This window comes from Phragmites australis, chromosome 20 (assembly GCF_958298935.1).
Source record: "Phragmites australis chromosome 20, lpPhrAust1.1, whole genome shotgun sequence".
Taxonomy (NCBI): Eukaryota; Viridiplantae; Streptophyta; class Magnoliopsida; order Poales; family Poaceae; genus Phragmites; species Phragmites australis.
The window spans coordinates 8,679,215-8,699,197 of NC_084940.1; the positions used below are offsets into that span (position 1 = coordinate 8,679,215).

The 19,983-nt window shown below is 47.0% G+C and overlaps 2 protein-coding genes and 1 pseudogene across 2 annotated transcripts; 2 read left to right on the forward strand and 1 right to left on the reverse strand.

Moving 5' to 3' along the window:
- On the forward strand, positions 1 to 2,096 carry LOC133901883 (hydroxycinnamoyltransferase 4-like). Its single transcript, XM_062343418.1, has 2 exons — positions 1 to 661; positions 986 to 2,096. Exons 1-2 carry the CDS (start codon positions 239 to 241, stop codon positions 1,874 to 1,876), a joined length of 1,314 nt encoding a protein of 437 aa, XP_062199402.1. The 5' UTR covers positions 1 to 238; the 3' UTR covers positions 1,877 to 2,096.
- A 10,032-nt stretch (positions 2,097 to 12,128) lies between these two features.
- Positions 12,129 to 14,452, forward strand: LOC133901294 (uncharacterized). The gene is made up of 3 exons (XM_062342603.1): positions 12,129 to 12,283; positions 12,585 to 13,099; positions 13,210 to 14,452. The coding sequence occupies exons 1-3, from the start codon at positions 12,202 to 12,204 to the stop codon at positions 14,089 to 14,091; spliced, it is 1,479 nt and encodes a 492-aa protein (XP_062198587.1). The 5' UTR covers positions 12,129 to 12,201; the 3' UTR covers positions 14,092 to 14,452.
- A 600-nt stretch (positions 14,453 to 15,052) lies between these two features.
- On the reverse strand, positions 15,053 to 17,074 carry LOC133902021 (uncharacterized; annotated as a pseudogene).
- Between the last annotated feature and the right edge of the window lie 2,909 nt (positions 17,075 to 19,983).

Here is a 19,983-nt window from a genome sequence, read left to right on the forward strand (position 1 = left end):
AAACACAGCCCAAATGAGTGCTCTCATCCATTTTGTCAGAATGATCCAACGGATCCACGGTAAAGACGAATACGCAGCCCTCCTGAGAAGATTTTTCCCAACCAAACCCACATTGCAACTCCTATAAATCCCGCCCCGCAACATGGAGTCGTTGCGCCTCACTCTTCCTCAAGTCCAAGACTAGGTAGAGCAGAAAGCTAGAAATCAACAGCACTCGCGCGCCACAGAAATTCATTCCATGGCCGTTGAGGTCGTCAAGTCGGAGCTGGTCGCGCCGAGCGAGCCCACGCCGCGGCGCGCGCTCTGGCTGTCCAACCTCGACCTCGCCGCGCGGAACGGCTACACACCGACGGTCTACTTCTTCCGCCGCCCCGAAGTCGGCGGCGACCGGCCGCAGCCGGACTTCTTCTCGGCCGACGTCCTGCGTGCGGCGCTGGCCGGCGCGCTGGTCCCGTTCTACCCCTTCGCAGGTCGGCTCGGCGCGGGCCGCGACGGGCGCGCCGAGATCGACTGCAACGCCGAGGGCGCGCTCTTCGTCGTTGCTCGGTCCTCGGCCGCGCTCGACGAATTCGAGGGCTTCGCGCCGTCCACGGCGATGTGCGACTTGTTCGTGCCGACGTACGACTCCGCCGGCCCCGGCGCGCCGCTGCTCATGCTTCAGGTCGCTGCATGGACCTTTGTTTACTCGAACGGTTTTCTTTCTTGACTCCTCAATTTTTTATGGATTGTGTGCATATATACGTACGTGCATGGCATAGTTCTTGTAATTTAGTAGATCCTCTAATAAAGTAATTTAATAATACTTACTTAATCCAACTAATCCCATAAACTGTGATTAAAAAACGAAAGAAATGGACACTTTCACTGAAAAGAAACAGAAGAAGAAGAATGGACAGAATGATTCTGGAGATGACAAAGATGGTAGAGATCAAACAGAGTTGGACTACCAGACATGGTTAACGCAGGTACGTGTCTCTCCCGGCAGGTCACCTTTTTCCGGTGCGGCGGCGTGGCGCTCGGCACGGCCATGCACCACTTCGTCATCGACGGTCGCAGCGCCTTCAACTTCATCCGGACGTGGGCCAGCATAGCCAGCGGCACGGCCGGCGCTGCCGTGCCACCGTCCCTCGAGCGCACGCCGCTCCGCGCGCGCCCTCTGCCGAGCGTCCTCTTCGACCACACCCACGAGTACGGCAGCCACGCTTCCGGACCCACTGCCGCGGCGGCCGGCGGCAAGGCGGAGTATGCCAACGCCATCCTCCGCGTGACGGGCGCGCAGGCCGCCGCGCTCCGCGCGCGCGCGGGCGCGGCTCCGCGGGTGTCCACCTTCCGCGCGCTGGTGGCCCACGTCTGGCGCTGCGCGTGCGCGGCGCGCGCGCTGGCTCCCGACGCCGAGTCCCGGCTCTACACGATGGTCGACATGCGCGCCCGCCTCTCCCCGCCACTGCCCGAGGCCTACTTCGGCAACGCGGTGGTGCGCACCTCGGTATCCGCCAGGGTCGGCGACCTCCTGGGCGGCCCGCTCGGGTTCGCGGCCCGGCGGCTCCGCGCGGCAACGGGGCACGGCGACGAGTACGCGCGGTCGCTGGTGGACTACCTGGAGGCGGCGGACATGGGTGCGCTGCCGCGGGGCAGGCTCCCCAGCACGGACCTGCGAGTCATCAGCTGGCTGGGGATGCCTTCGCACGATGCTGACTTCGGGTGGGGCGAGCCGGCGCTGCTGGCGCCGGCGCTCATGTACTACACGGGGTTCGTGTACCTGCTGAGCTGCCCTGGCAAGGACGGCGGCGTCGCGGTGGCCGTGGCGCTGGAGCCCGAGCGCATGGAGCGGTTCAAGGAGCTCTTCTTCGAGGAGCTGGCTGAAGTGACCGAGTGAGGATTAACGTATACGTGTAACGTGCAGGTGTGTATAGTCGTATAGAGCCCGTATCTACTCCCTACGTATGTACGCTCTACGGTCGTATTAAGATGTAACGAAGGTAGTAATTAAAGACCTTTGCACCTGGCACAATTACATGTTCCTGTAGACCTTCTACTGCCAAGTTGTAACCTTCGATTCGATCGAATTGAAGCAGATTTATATGTGCATCAATGCATGCGTTACATGTTATATATAAATTTGTAAGATGACATACGATCCGAAGCTGAGCCCACATGTCAGAATCCCCCCCCCCCCCTACTGCCATATTTTTGGAATCAAGAGATTTATTTACTAGTTTCCAATATGATTACAATCTCAAAACAATTACTAATGTACCATTAGCGGTGCTAAGATAAGACACTCACCGCTAACCCTATTGCAGGATACTTGTTTTGTGCAAAAATGTGCAACTTTATTATAAAACACGATTGGCATTGGAAAGTTCTGCCAAAGGGAGTTTCCAAAAACGCCGTGAAAAAATCCAATAACATCTCGAGTTGTTTCGCTTTGTATCACAATTCACAAAACCCTCCACCCCCTAACTCTTTCAAGGTTGTTTCCAATTTGATCGCTCATGCAAACTGGCAATAGAGTTCGCCTACCTTGGCCGACCCACCACCGCGACCGACGACGACCGCCGCTACTTCCCCAACCCTCCGCCACTGCCACTGCACTATAACGGTACTCAAACACCCTCATTGTTTCTTTGATCTTTTTGGATGTGTTTGCGCTCCACCACCGTTTCTTTTCTCAAGGCAAAAGGATTTTTTTTAGTCTGAAAAGGAAACCTTTTCAGTATTGCTAGATTTGCAAAACCTAGAGATGGATTTGGTTCGGAGAAGGGCGGGAATAAGTGTTGATATGGTCTATTGGATCTTAGACTAGGCAGCACTGATATGGATATGTGTATTGGTATTGGACCGATATGGATACAGGGATACGCCATTTTTCCAAGAAACCTAATACACGGATATCAACACTAGTTTGCTTTGTCATCTTCACAACATGCAAAATTGTTTCACTCCATATGAATCATAACCACCGGATGTAGCTAGGAGGGCATCGAGGGTGGCATGCAACTGGCGTGCGATGTTTTCTTGAAGTATCGGTGTTTCATAGGTCTTAGATCCAATGGTTAAAGATGGTATAAACTTAAGGATTTGCAAGTTTTAGTCATTGGAACTGGAAACGCCTTTATTTTTCTTTTTCGAGGGAAATCTTTCTCTTTTTTCTATGTAAAGATAACGAATATGTTGGGGGCAAAGATTAATTACGGTGCCCGACGTTACGGATCACCCCTCACCTTTATGTTGTTAATTCGATCTTCTTTTTGTTCACGAGATCGATGGCAGGTCAAATTTACAATGCTCACAGAGTGACTTGATGATCTCAGAAATTTGCCTGTTTTTTTTCTCCTTTTGAGATGAAATTTTGATACTTCTGATGCTAAAGAAGATTATGCGTGTAATTTGCTTGAAAGTTGTCCTTTTAATCTTGATCATTTGTCAATACTCTTGCCATCGGCACGCAGGCGACGCCGATCCAGCTGCGCTGGAAGATGCCACGCCGGCGCGCAGGAGGGAGGAACTGCTGTGGGAGCTCCACAAGGAGCGCATCCACCAGGACATGATCTTGAGCGAGCTCACGGAGACCGAGCGCGCCATGGCCGCGCGCTTCGCCCCCGCTGGGCACTGGCCCTTGCCACGCCTCTCCGTCCGCTGCGCACTGTTACCGAGCATCCTCCCTGCTGCTGCGGGAGCCTCACGGCGGTGAGAGCGCCTCCAGTGTACCCGCACGTGGAGCGGTTGCCGTCGCCAATGCCACGGACACGTCCGGCCGATGATGTTGTACAGCAGCAAGAGTGCAGGTCGTCTGGGGCGAGAGCTCATCCAGTGAGCGCTATGTGGAACTGTGCCGTTCGCCGAGCAAGCGGGCTCCGACAGAAGAGGCCTTGGTGCCAGTGTCAAACGGGCGTGGTCTTCCTCGTTCGGCGAGGAGGTGGCACCAGGACACCAACGGGCCAATGGTGGTTGGGAACGTATGGCGATGTGGAGGACCGCCATGGTGTGAAGCCATTGTACGAGAGCAGGAACCAGAACAGTGGGCAGAGAAAAACTGCAGTCTCTGCCATGGAGGATCGGATCGATGAACCCGTGCAATGGCCCTGTCGGTATAGGTAAGGAGAATGCAGCTTTCGATCAGCAGAAGCGGCTAGAGTTGTAACATCGCAAAAATCAGAAAATCAGAAAAATGAAAACAAAAATATTTTCCCTCCAGACCAACATCCCTCCCTTTCTCTCTGGGTTGACCTCCCGTGGGCTACGGGCTGCGGGCTGTGGCCCACTCTTTTTCTTCTTCCGGCCCGCTCACCTTCCTTCCTCTCCTTCTAGCCCAACTCCTCCTTTCCCTCCCATGTGTCGGTCTAGCCCAGCTGACCGCCCCCTTCTTCCTCCTCGCGAACAGCAACATCAGCTCCCTCCCTCCCTCGCTGACCCTTGCTCCCACGTTGTCAGCCATGCTGTGCTGCCCACTACCCGTCAGCAAGCGTGAGCCTCACGTGCACGCAACCACCTACGCCAACCTAAGCCCCTCTGGACCTCGGACTGCGCCATACAGTATCGTACCGCACCTTACCTCACCGTCCCCCACCATCACACCGACCGCCTCCGCCTATAAAAGGCCAGCCCAAGCCACCACCACATCCTCGTCCCGCCGTCACACAGGCCAAGGTCGCCCCTGCTCCCCTCACCCTCCCTCACTCCCATTTCCCTCTCTGTCCCCACCGGGCACAGAGCCTCCCCTCTCCCTCCATCTCCCCAGCCAGACAAAATCCGCCACCATCGAGCCTCGACAGCAGCACCTCAACCACCGTAACACCCTCCCTCACCTCTCCCCCTCTCCCTCTCCCTCGCCCCTATCGAACTTGCCACGAGCTCGGCAGGACCGCATCCATGGCGGCACCCCGCCAGACCTCTCCACCCCTTCCCTCGCTCGGGTTCCTCACAAAACGGATTTCACGTGTCCCCCTCTCTCTCCCCGTGCCTTCGATGTCGGGAATGATAGCTGCAAGGTCCGTTCTGGCAAGCTCACCGTCGTGGACTAGAGACCGAGCGGTAGTGCCACCAGATGCCGTTCAGTGGAGACGTCGTCTCCCCGCCATCTCCCTCCCTCTCTATGTGTAAATCCGACAAGTAGGCTTGATCACCAATGTTGTCAAAGCCGTCGTCATCTCCCACCTCTAGCCGGACTGGGCCTCCTTGGCCCACAGACTAACCTAGTGGCCCATAGAGCCCAACCACACAACCAGCATAGTAAAAACCCACCTGGTAACATAGAGCCCAACCACACAACCAGCATAGTAAAAACCCACCTGCACAGTACCAAACTCATTTGAACAGTATCCAACCCAAATGAATAATACCCCAGCTCAAATGAACAGTGTCGATACAATAACATTTTCCTTTTTTCCAGATTTTAATTGTCAGAAGCCCGTTTCTTCTCCGTTTTAACTCTGGTTTTGGTGATTCTTTCGCCAAAATTCATCTAAATTTAAGTCCTATCTATTCTCCCTAGTTTAATAATTTTTGGGATTTATTTGTGTTTATGTGTGTTTTTGTTTGTGTGTTGTATGCCGCACAGTAAACGTTGAAGTGACCGTGGAAAGAGAAAAGGAGCTGGGAACGTAAGACTTTAAGCAAGACCCCCTCAAGGACTTCAGCGGAGGCAAGTCAAGATCCGCTTCTCTTTTTAATCATATTGTACCCAGTTTTATCACCACAACCCGTAGCAACCATTTTCCACCGAATAATTACATCCGTATAATTTATCGGGATATTTTGAGTTGTTGATCTAGTTTTGTCCTATTGTAGAATTAGCCGGCCTGATTGCTATCATTCCATATATAACCTTGATAATCCTAGAATTACTATCTTGGCAATATCAAATACGCCAAAACGAATCCCTTGATACTAGTACGCTTAGAACTGTGTACTTTAATGTTATCTCATATGTAATTATGGTTAGTTTTGCGAAATGGGTGAAACTTTGTGCTTTGGTGTTGTGTGAGTATCGAGATGGGAAGGCTTACCGGATATTGATAACAGTAATGAACCTGTTAAAGCTAGGGCAAATCAAGATTCCTGCCAGGAGTACCTTGGGATATTGCCTTGGCTCGATTAAGGACCGAGTTGGGTGACTTCTTACCTAGTCTTCACCGTACAACCACTTGACCCTGTATATGGTAGGGCTTAGTCTAAACCCCACCAGCTAGTCTACCGATCGCCAAGAGGTAGGAGTGCAATGAGAGACCATAGAGCAGGTGCAAGCAGGTGCAGACTTGTCAACCCAGTTGGAGGCCTAGTATAGGTCAGGAACCCCTGATTAGCTCCTATAGGCAGCTAGTGGGATGATGTTGTGGTGGGTAATTGCTTTGTTGAGTCGTATTGCCACGACAATGGTTTGTCGTCAAGCTCAACTTGTGGGTAAAGCATACCACTTTGTAGAGATAAAACTATTCAAATAGCCATGTCTACGGTTACAAATGAAATATGGTTCGGTCACAACAATTAGCATGGGTTGTGTGCGTTTTCTTGGAGTGTGAGTAGGCAGGGTATGCCTATTTTTTGGAAATAGGTTCAGCAGTTGACGTAGGTTGCTGTGGACGGAGTGTCCGACAACATTAAAACTTGGGCCCTAGTGAACTTTCACAACGGCCGAACCTCCCCCCCTCCCCCTCATTTAATATTAATGATATGGTGTTTTCACAAAACCCGTCTTATGAAGATGAACCCTTGCATGTGTGAATTTGGTTTTTCCGAAAAAGTTAAACTTATTGCATTACCTTGCCAATATTGTATGCTTGCATTTATAGCTCTTGACGTAGGGTAAGCGTTGGGACTTACTGAGTATATTTGTAGTCACCATTGCTTATGATTTCAAAGGAAGACTCGGACTTCACCGATATCAATGGTGAGGATGACGAATAAGTCTTGGTCGCATCCGCACCCGAGTTGCTTGTGGAGTGACGTGTCACCATGATATTTCTACTGTGCTCTCTGATCATGGTTTCTAATGATCGCAGAAGTCATTTATGTATTATTAGGATGGTAAATTTATTTCAGATCTCTCTTTGTTATATGACTATGGTATCACCTGTTGTAAAACTTATATTTACCAGTGACTGATTGAGGGACTGGTATAATAAAATTTTTAAGCACTAGGGATGATCCAGAACGCTTCAGGTGGTATCAGAGCCATATTTGGCTGTAGGACAAGACCATAGATCTGGACGTGAAATTTTCCTTCAAACTATTTTACAGAACTTCTTACACTCCCTCCTTCTATTGAAAAACCCTTTCACGAGCGTTGCTCTTCTTTTTCTGCAGATAGAGGAACACAGATACGTAACCGAATACTGCTTGGACACCCTCGGCTTTCTGAAGGTGTTGTATGGTGCCATGACCATACAAGGTATTATGGAGCACCCATAGTATGTTGGTAGGGAGTTTGAGGAATACAGCACCAAGCGCTGCAAGATCACCATCCACATTGGAGCCAGCAAGGATTACCCCAACAAGAAGTCGTGGAGTGTGACCACCATAGAATTTAGGTTTACCAACACCTACCAGGCTATCGCCCGCAAGGCCCTGCGATACTTGTGCCAGATGTATAAGAAGCCCATCGGAGATCCAATAATGAGATTTTTTCCTCTCATGGAGAAGAACCGTCCCACTTGGCTGGTACGGATGAAGACTTTGGAGGGCTTGGGTATGTGTGAAAGTGCCCCCACTGTGGTGGCCATGGCACGCTACCTATTCGCTCTGGCCGAGCTACATGATAGGCAGGTGGTAGAGTTAAGAAGGTGTGTCTTCAGAGAAAAAGAGGCAAAAACACGTGTGAGGTCCAAACGTGTGCAACTCACTAAAGAAAAAGCCCAAGCTACAGAAGCCAAAAAGCCACACCATGGCAGTCGAAGAAGAAGCAGAGGAACGCCACAACAAGCTAATCGGTGAAGCCTACCTCACCGGTCGAGCCAACAGGAGGACCCTCCACCTCCCTGGAGTAGGAAGACACATGTTACTTGAAGGAATCCCTATCTGCCCCATGGGAAGCATAAAAAGAAAGTTCTTACAAGTTGTTCTTGCTCCACCATTGCCCACACCTTGTGAGGCTATCGGCGAAGAAGAACCTCTCCCTATGACCCAAGGATCCCCCGGCATGGAATAAGATGAAGAGTACACTCCTCTCACTGCACCAGAAAATCCTTCCGTCAAGGAGGACGAGGACGCCACCAGAGCCGAGGAAGCCTAGAGCTCCGACGAAGAGGATTGAAGTATCTTGGTCCGACCCTAGTACAAGTTAGGCTTATGTACCCCCTATGTATCATAGTGTGGTCATGTGTAGTAACCGCCAGTGTTGTAGCTTTCTCATCCTGTTGTATTGAGCTTGTTGTGCTAGTATGCTTGTGTGGTTTGCCTTGAGTGAGATTTTCCTTGTGGACAAGCAAGACTTGAAGCCTTGTGATCTTTCTTAAAAATATAACCAACCTAAAACCCTCTAGCCCCGCTCTCAGCTTACAATTGGTAATTATAAAAGTGATAATATTTGTTGATCATCTTCTTTCAACCTTATGCTTCTACACGTGGGGGGCACGGCGAAACCTGAGCATCGTGTGTTCAAACACACGACTGTAATGTAATGTACTGAACACGAAATTATATGAACATTATTTCTAGAGAAACCCCTTAGTCAAATCTGATTAATAAGGTAATCTTGGTTTCTCGATTTAGATCTATATCTAGTGCTATTATTAGAACAGTTCTACCTAATTGGCAATGATTCTAACATGCCTTTCTGGGAGGCCAACTGGCTAGATGGTGTGCCATGCAAAAACTTGGCACCAACGCTGTACCAAGTAGCTCGATTCAAAAGAAAATTGTGAAACAACTTTAGCGGGATCAAGAATCTAAGACAGCTTAGGGAATGACACCTAATTGACACAGTTGTGGCTTACGTCTGTTCATAGGCAGGTTGTACAGTAAGACGCTGACACCACGTAAGAAGTTGATTTGAATCATGCTATGCTGTTGTAACATTTTTTTATAGGAATGTTGTCGTAACAATTTAATCATTTATTTCGTGACTGACTGCAATTTTCTTTCATTCGTTATCACTGTTTAATATAGTAATCATTTCCTATACCTACATGTGCTAAAAATATATTGTATAATACATGTAGCTACTAGATGTCACAATACTATTTTGCAATACTTTCATCTGTTCTACACTATCAGAGTGCTAGCATACCTGTCAGAGTGCTTGCATACAATTGACTAGGTATCTCTAGTGCTATCTCGGCACCTTTTAACTTGTTTTAGAAGTAGATATAGTTGTTGTGAACATCCTTGACTATTATCCTTTTCATATTATATTTAAAATACAATGGCATAGAAACATTTCGAAGCCAACTATACTAATGCAACAGTTGTGGTACAAATGCATGTAACTTGTAGGTTAGGGGTGATTTCCGTCGAGTGGTGGACACATCATTATAAGAATGGGTTTACAAAACATTCCATCTTTTTATTTTGTCCCAAATATGTCTCATTCTAGCTTTACACTTTTGTTTCCTAAAAATTCATGACATAAAAAAATAACAAAGTGTTGCGTCATTGCCATATATCACAATTTCAATATCTTCTCCTCTTACGTATATTTTATCTAGAAACAGCACTAAATTAACATTTAGATAACATTGCATCATTGCAGTTTATAAAAAAAAATTATGAACGAGATCACTACTATTACAACATACTGAATAATATTTTTATAACATTGTTGATGCAATGTGGTCACAATTAGTTACAATTGATCGACCTGAAGAGTTAAGTTGTAATCTCGTTATACATATAGTCGTAGCCGCTCTATGCCTATAGTTACAATAGATAATTACAATCACTCTATATTTATAGTTATAGCCCCTTTATGCACATAATTACAACTGGTTGTAATCGATGCTCATGAGGTGGGAACACATTTGGTCATACAGTGGGCCCACGAGGGAGGTGGGTGGCAGCGCGTTGGGTTAGTGAGGCTGGCATGCGCGTCAGAGCTTGATTGGTTGCTCGGTCAGGCGCGCACGTGGCCTGTGCTCAAGCTGCAGGTACGCTGCACATAGGTGTAGTACATACATACATATATACTATGGCTGGCAATTAGACCCGTGGGTTCGGTATTCGCGAGTTCCAGACCAGACGAGTCCAGGTTTAGGTTACAATTTTCGCTCATAGGTCTAGTGAGTCGGGTACCTGAATTAGGTCGGGTCAAATTCGGGTTTTGAATTTCACCCCTAGGTACCTACAGGTCACCTGATAAATACAACCCAACCCAACATTGCAGCCCAAAAGCCCAACTAAAAGTAAAACCCTATCACTCATTCACTCACTGACTCACACGTTGGACTACTGGTTGGCCACCGCACCCGCACTCCTACAATCCTGCTCGGTTGCTCCTGCCTCCTGGTCCTGCCCCCTCCACGGCGCCACCCCACCCCGACTAACCCCCTCCCTGACGCCGCCCGGCCACGCCAGTCAGATGTCGTCGCCCTACCCCCTCCCCAGTGCCGCCCAACCCCAACCATGCCGGCCCACTGTCACCACTTTGCCACCGCCCCAGCCCCTCCCCTACCCGCCCAGCCCTGGCTTGCAACCTCCCCAGCGCCGCCCAACCACGTCGGCCTACTGCTGCCGCCCCGCCCCGCCCCCTCCCCAGCCCCGGCCACGATGGCCCGCTGTCACCGCTCTGGCGCCACCTCACCCCCTCCTTTATGCTGCCCAGCCTCGGCCTGCAACCTCCCTAGCGCCGCCCAGCTGCAGCTGCCCACCCTCTCCCCGGTGCCACCCAGCCCCAGACTGCCCCCTCCTCGGTGTCGCCTGACAACGTCGGCCCGCTGCCTACCCTTCCCTGGCTACACTCGGCCACATCAGCCTGTTGTCGCCCCGACGTGACCCTGTCCCGCTGCCCTTCCTTGCCCCATTTGATAGGCGCCCGATGGGTTCGGGTTTTGATTTTAGCATATTTGCGCATTCGGGTTTGGGTCGAATTATGGTTGGCGGGTTTCGGATCACCTATGGTTTTGCTCGACCCCCCCATTGCTAGCCCTAATTCATGCATGCATACATACATACATACATATAATGTGTCTAGACTCAACTCTAGTTACTGTTGCGGTACCTCAATTACAATTTAAAAAATAGTAGAGTTACAATCCGCAATACATGAAGTTACAACCATAAATAAATAAAAATTGAGTTGCACTTATATTATGGATGAATGTAACTCCTAACGAATTCCTTGCCTAATAAGGAGAAGATTGTTCTTTTACCAAACTTATGCAGATCAAATCACATCTTATAATAAGAAGAAATCTTTCTCGGTATCAATCCCCTGCACAACTTAAGTAACACGATAATAATCGTACTGCAATCTAAAACGTAACTTGTTAGTTTCTTGTGTTGCAATTATATACTTATAGACGTATGGTTGTAATTGGTCTACCTAGCGGATGGTAACTCACAGTTATTTAAGTTATAACTGGAGGGTAGCGCAATAGTAGACTACAGTACGTCTAAACGCATAATAGACTCGCCGCGTGTATGTATGTATGTATATGTGTGTATTATACCTACTAATAGTGATTCTTCTGCAAAAAAATATTGGATGTTCCATATCCTGGGTCCAAGGCCTGTTTCCGTCGATGCAATAATGGTCGTCGGGAAAAAAACTAGGAGAACATTTTTTTCAAGGAACGCTACCGCAGGCCTGCGGCAGGCGTAATGCTGACCTGAACTTTTTCGTAACGGATGAGAGTGCGCTTTGAAACACGCGACCGACCGAGGAAGCGCGAGGAACGAATGAATTGGCGGGGAGGCGAGCGGGCAGTCGTGATCGCGAGGCGCGAGGCGTTGCACCGTGCGCATGGTGGGAACGGAGCAGCCACGCCGAAACGCGAGAACGCCGCATGTTGGGAACGGAGCAGCCACGCCGAAACGCGAGAACGCCGCATGTTGGGAACGGAGCAGCCACGCCGAAACGCGAGAACGCGAAGGGGAAGAGTTGCGGCGACCACGATGATGCCTCTGCTGTTTCGGTCGGGTGGATGCTGAAGCAGTCTCGTCTGCCGCGGCCTTTAAATCCTTCGTCGAGCGCCCCTCCGTCATTCTCACCGAGACGGCAACGCTCCCCCCATTTCCTAGCGCTGCTCTGCTCCACCCGACCGACCAATGGAGTTCGCCAGCCGAGGCCCAGACACCGCCGCCGCGGCCGACGACGACGGCCGCCGCTTCCCTGAGCCTCCGCCGCACGGTGTGTTGCTGCGCTTAAACTTTTTCCGCCATCTACCTCTGTGGCTTGCTGTCTTGGTAGAGAGCAGAAAAGAAAGGACCTTTTCAGTCTGTTCTGTTCAGGTGCAAGCGACTCTTGTGCTTCCATGCCAAGAATCCAAGAATCTGCCCTTAAGTTATGCATTGCTTGTTCTTTGAAAAGCAAATCCCAGTTTCCATTAAAGAAGGAAGTTTTTTGTTTAATCATCAGCAAGCTCCTTTTTGTTCATTTCGCGATGTAAAATTCCTTGCTCGCCAATAACCATTTGGCAATGCTTGCGCAGAAGACGCGATGCTGGTGATTCGGGACGCACTGCTGTCACAGCTCCAAAAGGATCGCCTTCGCCAGGAGATCATCGTGGCCGAACTCGCCAAGATAGAGCAAGCCATGGCCCTGTGCTCTACTCCCCATCATGGCATTGTCACTGCCGATGCGGAACGGGCAAAGCCGGTGTCCTTCGCTCAAGCCGTGGCCCTGCGCTCCGCCTCCGCTTCCCACCATGCCATTGCCTCTGCAGATGCCGAACAGGCTACGCTGGTGCCCTTCCCCGTAACTGATGAGCAGTTCATGCAGCATAGCAGAGGGGCGGTTGGTCCTGAACACTGCGTCGGCGTCGATGAGATCCATGATATGAAGAACCATGGGGTGCACCGGGGTGGAGAACTGAAGTCCGAGAAGCCTGCCATGGAAGATCTCGTCAGTAAATGCTTGAAAACTTCTGGTAGTACTAGTACTGGTAAGGCGGTAGTTCAGAATAATGCAGCACTTGATGAGTGCAAAATACAAGAATCTAATGAGGTGAGCATCTTACCATCATAATAGCAAATTCACTTTCCTTGCTTACACCATCAATTCTGTTAGTTACTAATGCTCTAAATCTCTAATTAAACTGCATGTCAAACAAACAGGCTATACTGCCGAAAAAGACGTCGCCTTCAGTGAAATGGAGTTGTGCCATCTGCCAGGTAGAAGCACCCAGTGAGGGACACATACAACAGCATTTTGCAGGGCAGAAGCACCGGTCAACTGTAGCAACTTTGGTGTCGAGAAACAATGCCATGGGTCTGAAGGCCAAAGCAACAGCAGAGAAATCAAGAAATGCGAGGCAGTATGCAGAGAAGCCACGTCCAAAATGGGTGTGCAGATTCTGCCAATCTAACTGCACATGCAAATCAGACCTGGAGAACCACCAGAAAGGCAAAAGACACAAGGCAAAGATCCAAGCCCTGCTGGAAGAATGCGAAAACATTACAAAGAATTATGCGTTGTGGGAAGCGAAATCGGATCCAAATACTGTGCAACAAAATTCAGAGAACCCAGCTTCAGCGTGGAATTGCAGCCTTTGCCAAGCTAAGTGCACTTGTCAATCAGACTTGGAGAACCACCTTAGAGGCAAGAGACACCAACTGAATTTTCTGGTTCTACAGGTAGAATCCATGCAATATGAGAACGTTCCACGACGGAAGATAGAAGATCTACTGAGAGATCGCAAGAATGCGAAATCGAACAATCTGAAGACGGCGAAGAAACTACCTTCAGATGGTTCTAACAGCAAGGGTGCAAGCTCAGATATGGAAGTACAGGGGACATTGTATTTTTGCAAGCTCTGTAATTTGCAGTGCAACAGCAAGAATACACTTGCGGAACATCGCAAGGGGAAGAAGCACTCCGAGAAGGTGGAGAAACGGATGTTGATGAGTTTTTGCGAGATCTGCATTATTCAGTGCAACAGCGAAAAAAATGCTCGCCCACCATCGTACTGGGAAGAAGCATCTGGCAAAGCTCAGTGACTGTTGATTTGGAGTCTATTAAGCAAGACGCCGGCACCACAATTCTTCTAGGGAACCAACTGCGATTGCCTTTCATTCGCCAAGCACAAATTATTGGACATGATATTTATTTACTAGAATATATGTTCCTGCTATGTGTTGCAATGCTAGCATACAGTACTATCTGTTATTCACTTTCAGTGTGCTAGCATACAATTCAATTGAGTAAATTAACCAGGCACGTGTAGTGCCACATCTGCTCTTTTACTTGATGTTTTGGGTGTAAACACTGTCACGTATTTGACCATTTTTCTCACTGTATTAATATATTTTAGCAATACAACAGCATTGAAATATGGAAAAAAATATTCTAAGATGAATATACTAGCGGAGTGATTATGTTTCAGATGTAGCTTATGCAAGTTGCAGATAATTCGTGTGAATGCAACAAAAACACAACTTCAGAACATGCAGCCAACCAACAAAATGCAGCGCTCCAAAACCAGCATAAAACAACACTGCAACATCGCCATCGCCTGCAATGCACGGCAATTTCGTGCCCACCAAACCTGGTCAAGACGGCTACTTGGATGGTAAACACATTCCATGCACGAAAGCAGTGCGCAATCTGAATTTTGGAGTGGGTCTTTCATATCATCACAATTCTCAGAACAAACTTTTCCTCCAAGCACGGTCAAACTATCTTACTCCCTCCGTTGAAGAATACAAAACATATTTTATTTTAGATCAGTCTTCAAAGTTAAATTTTGATCATTATTTTCTCATAAAATATATAGTTTATGACTACAAAACCAATAGTGTGAAAGAGTTTTGAAATATGAATCTAATTATATAATTCTTGCACACTAATATACTTATAATTTAACTAATTATTGATCAAAATATACAAAGTTTGATTTTTTTTAAATAAAATACGCCTTGTATTTTTTAACAGAGGGAGTAGCTTATAGAGCTGCCAGTGTAACATGAACAAGTATCCTTATCAATCATTTCTTTACAAAGCACTCCTGAGCAGAGTGCAGATCAATTATTAGAGAAGGTTATTTCTCAGCTACATCTACGGAAGGACTAAACCTTCAGCGCTAACTGGTCTTCCCATGGAATCGTTCTCTTATCATCACTTGCTGGAGAGTTTCCTGTATCCCTACAAACTGATAATTTTACATCGGTTGTCAACATATCTTCATCCACCCCACCCTGATCAAACTTATCAAATTCTGAATGGCCCTGATGCCCCTGGCGATAAGCTCCCTCGTCATTCTGCTGGCAAAGAGGCATTTTTAGTTGTCAGAGCTTATTCGAAACAATTTAGTTGCAAATTGATATTACATCTTTTCTTTTTAAAGTTTACTTCATGAACTTCCAACACATACCATTATCGAGTCTTGATTCAAATCAAAATTTGTGCTTTTGCTGGTAGAAGGCACTTCAGTCCTCACACCATGATCGGCAAACACTGAAGCCTCATTGCTTCCCACTGGAGATGGAATTTGCCGGGCCTGCTTCTTTAGATTGATCTCATTCGTTTTCCGATCGCATAAAAAGTGTGTTTGCTGTGAATCATCCTTCACAAAGGAGTCGTACTTCTTTCGCAAGAATCTTCCAGCAAAATATTAGTATGGTTAGTTAAGCTGAAAGTGGTATGGGTGCCACCGTGCCAGCATGGAGAACTAGATCACAGCATGGAGCAATAAGCAAGAATCGAATAAGTGTCATACTTGACTTCAGCAAGCAGGCGGAGCTTTATCCGGTTTGCACTCTCTAGCCTCCTCTTCTTTGCCTCAGTCTCCTATATCAAATGTCATATCAGCTTCAAGTGCAATCGAGTATGTAGTTTATCTGAGGCATTGCGCCATGCTAGAATTAGAAATTTAGAACGGTTATTGGGTTGTACGACAGCAAAGAATCAAACGGACGAACACCCCCTATACCCAACATTGGCCGTACACTCAAATCCCCCAATTCAATTCCGGCATAACTAATCTAAGTACTCGTAAAAGATATCAAACAGAGCAGGGATAGCAACAACGATCAAACATGCGCGGCACACTAGATTGTAATCAAGTCGGTCGTGAATTCATCAACTCGTAAGAGAGCACCAAGAAAAGTAGAACAGATTGACGTTAGGGTTGGATTAAAGAAGACTAAACGACAGAGAAAGAACCGAGTCGAGCGCGCTTCCCACCTCCAGCAGGTCGTCGTAGTCCCGCCAGAGCGCGCGGAACTTGTCCCCACCGCCGCCGGACTCACTCTCCGCGGGCACCGCCGGAAGCGGCCTCTTCTTGCCCTTGCTCCTCCGCACCAGAAGCGCATCCACGCCGCCGGACTCCCTATCCGCGGGCGCCGCCGGAAGCGGCCTCTTCTTGCCCTTGCTCCTCCGCACCAGCAGCGCATCCCCGCCGCCGGACTCCCTCTCCGCGGGCGCCGCCGGAAGCGGCCTCTTCTTGCCCTTGCTCCTCCGCACCAGAAGCGCCTCCCCGCCGCCGTCCATCGCGCCGGCGAGGCGAGAAGCCTGGCACCCAGGCTCGCGACGGAGGCCGGAAGGGCGAGGACGAGGGAGGCGGGGGTGGGGAGGTGAGAGGGCTAGATCCAGACGGGGAGGAGGAGGGGAGACCTGGGCCGCGTGGTGTCAGGGCACGGGAGGAGGGTGGGAAGGCGTCTCCTTTCCTTCTCCTCCCCCCACCAACATCATCCATCTATCCGATGCGGTGCGGGCACCCGTCGATCGCGTCGTCCCGGGGGCAGGGCAGAGACAACGGGGGGCAGGCAGCCCCGGCTCCGGAGGGGCGCTGGCTGGTCCATTGGATTGGAGATTTGGAGAGGAGCGCACGCTGCTGGCTGCTGCTGGGTTTGGGATCGACTGGAGCTGTTGGATGCTTGCATGGAGTTGCAACTTCCGCCACTACTTTTTCTGCCATATCCACGCGGTTGACGGCCTGCAGGCTGAACCCGCAGTGCGTGTCTTGGTGGTGCTGGTGATTGGTTGGGACTCTGTGTCTTCCTTCTTGGTGTCCTCATGACTTCAGCAAATTTAACCCCTTTTCCCTATGAAAAGCGATTACCCCTTCTTCTTCTTTTCTTCCCCTTAAAAACATATATAACGAGATACTTAGAAAAAATATTAATTAAAAAAATAGATTTTTTCTCAACCGTACTAGCACATATACTTAGACAGAAGTTAATATGCTTACTTAAACACCGCTGCTTATATTAATATTAACAAGATAATTATTCAGATTTATAGATATATAATTTTTGTTTGTATTGAAAAATATATTTTTTATGTGAATGCTTAACCCTCTCTTTCTTTAAGTATCTATATATAAACACAGGTATTGTTCATACCCTAAGTCTCCTCATATATCAGTTTTTTCAGTGTTACACTGGTTAAAATTTATTAGCAAAAATACTTTTTTATTGCAAGCATTCTAGTCGAATTGCAAAACTACAAAATTTTGCATCCATTACTGGACAAAAAAACATAACAATGCAGTTAGTTGCTTGCCTTCGGAAGGTTCTTTGCTCACATAGTTGCGCACTAGTATGTGAATTTTGCTTATGTCTAACCAAAAAGATCCACCATTTCTTTCCAATTGTGTCGTTACATCGTTAGCTAAATTTAAAGCTTGTTATATGCCATGAGTGCACCAATGGAATGACGATTTTTTTTCATGGATAAAATTTTCAATGAACAACTATTGTGAGTTCAATTTAAAATGTTCTCAGTATTGCTTATGTATTCAGTACTTCACATTTTACGATCTTATTTCCGTGTGTTGTTATATATGTGTTAAAGTTCTAGGCACGATTGGAGTGGTTTTGAGCAGAAACAGTTCACCTTGCATTTTTTTAGATTTCCTTTTCGTTTATCTTGAACCAGGCTGACTAGTGTAAGCTTCTATCCACGCCTCTCACCAAACGAGGTAGCCTTAGTTCCTTTAAATATAGGGTATTTAACATAAAAAATTAGCTCCTCCCTCTACACCACAGCAAAAAAACAAACTTTTTTTATCTATTATCGGTTTCAATTTTTCAATCCTTCCCTGCCACTCTCTTCCCTGCCACTGTTATCGTTTGCCATAGAGATTCACAGTTTGCTGTTACGGTTTATTGGTAACGTTCACAGGTGCAGTGGTCTTCTGTTTCTTTAAAAATTCTAGAGTTTTTTTATGTGTCACATAATCCATGTACAACATTTTAATTGAATTCATCTAAAAATCTTGTGCAGAATTTAAACAAAAAATCTCCCAAAAAAACTACTTTATAATTTCTAACAATTGTTAGTGCCTCAAATAAAATTTCAAAAATAAATTAAAATTCACTAATATTCTACTTATGTGATGCACTAATTTCTAAAATTATTTTCAGCCCTAGGTTATATAATGAAAAATAAGTTCATCTGCGATGCTCCATTTCGACGGCAAACGTAACAGAGTGGTAGGGAAGGAACGAAAAATTGAAACCAATGGCATATAAGGAAATTCATTTTCTATAGTGGTATAGAGGGAAGAATGAAATTTTTTTATGGCAAATAAGAAATTTGCCCTTAAATATAATGTAGGAAGAATTGCATGTTTCAGTTAATAAGTAGAAACATAACAACCGAATTCTAATGGAAGAGAACTCGGTGAAACAAATAGTTTGCACGTGGGCGATAAGAGTAGGTATCCACACCCTCAAACCTCCACCAATTAAGCAAGGTTTAGTTCATGAGATTTTTTATTCATAGGGCCAAAAAAAATTCGCAATTGTACTCAGACAAAAAAAAAATGTTCTTTTGTGTTACAGATGTGTTTGACATTAACACATACTGAAAAAAAGGTCAATCTTTGTGCTGCTAGGAAGTTTGTTATGGGCGTATTTGTTGTAATTATGTGCTGTTGGAGGCGTGGTGCTCCAAATTCTGCTGTTATGGATGCGTTCGGTAATGAGTGAAGAATTTGTTGCGTGCGGTGCTTGGACTTCTAAGGTTGTTCATTCGTATGGTGTGTTATGTACTTATGTCCAGGTATGGAAGTTGTTTTGATGTGTGTATCTTTTGTGTAGGCAATAATCTTCTCCTTCCATGATATGTGACATCATAGAATCCATAAAGCCCCAACCAAGCTCCTTTGTTCTCCAAGTTTGTTACAACATATCCCTCTTTGATAAAGTTGGAATAGTTTGAAGGTTTTGTTGCAAAACCATGAATCGAACAACATCACATGCAAAGAATAAAGCATAAAAGGAAACATAAATTTTGCGCTGTGGAATTATGATACATGTATGGGCGCCAATAAACAATATAATGACTTGTGCACCTAAATTTCAGCAAAAGTTGAAGCAACCCACATTGCATCAGGATTATTGGAGGATTGCAAATTGGTACAACTATTGCGTATAGACAAAGTGTCATGCAACCTACTAGAGCATTTGGGTTGGTTGATTTTGAAATCCTCTAGCTGGACGCTTCAGATGGCACATTATTACTAGGAAACATGAATTTGATGTGCACGATCAAAATACATGTCTTCTTGCAATCATTAATCCTTGCGACCTGGAGCACAAAATGTGACATATATATGATATGAATGTTGCAATATATCCCATCAAGCATGACTTTTCTGTAAGATGATATATTGACGAAGGTTTAGTAATCTCAATATGATGTATGTCTTCTGGGGTTGCGGATTTATCTCTGGCCTCCACAATTTTCAGTCATGTGAAGTGGTCTATGAATTTAAATGCATTTGGGTGTGCTGATTTGGAAATCCTCTAGCTGGACACTTCAAATGGCGCAATATTACTAGGAAACATGTTTGATATGCATGATCAAAATGCATGTCTTGTAATCATTAATCCTTACAACCTAGAGCGCAAAATGTGACAATATGATTTGAAACCCACAATGCG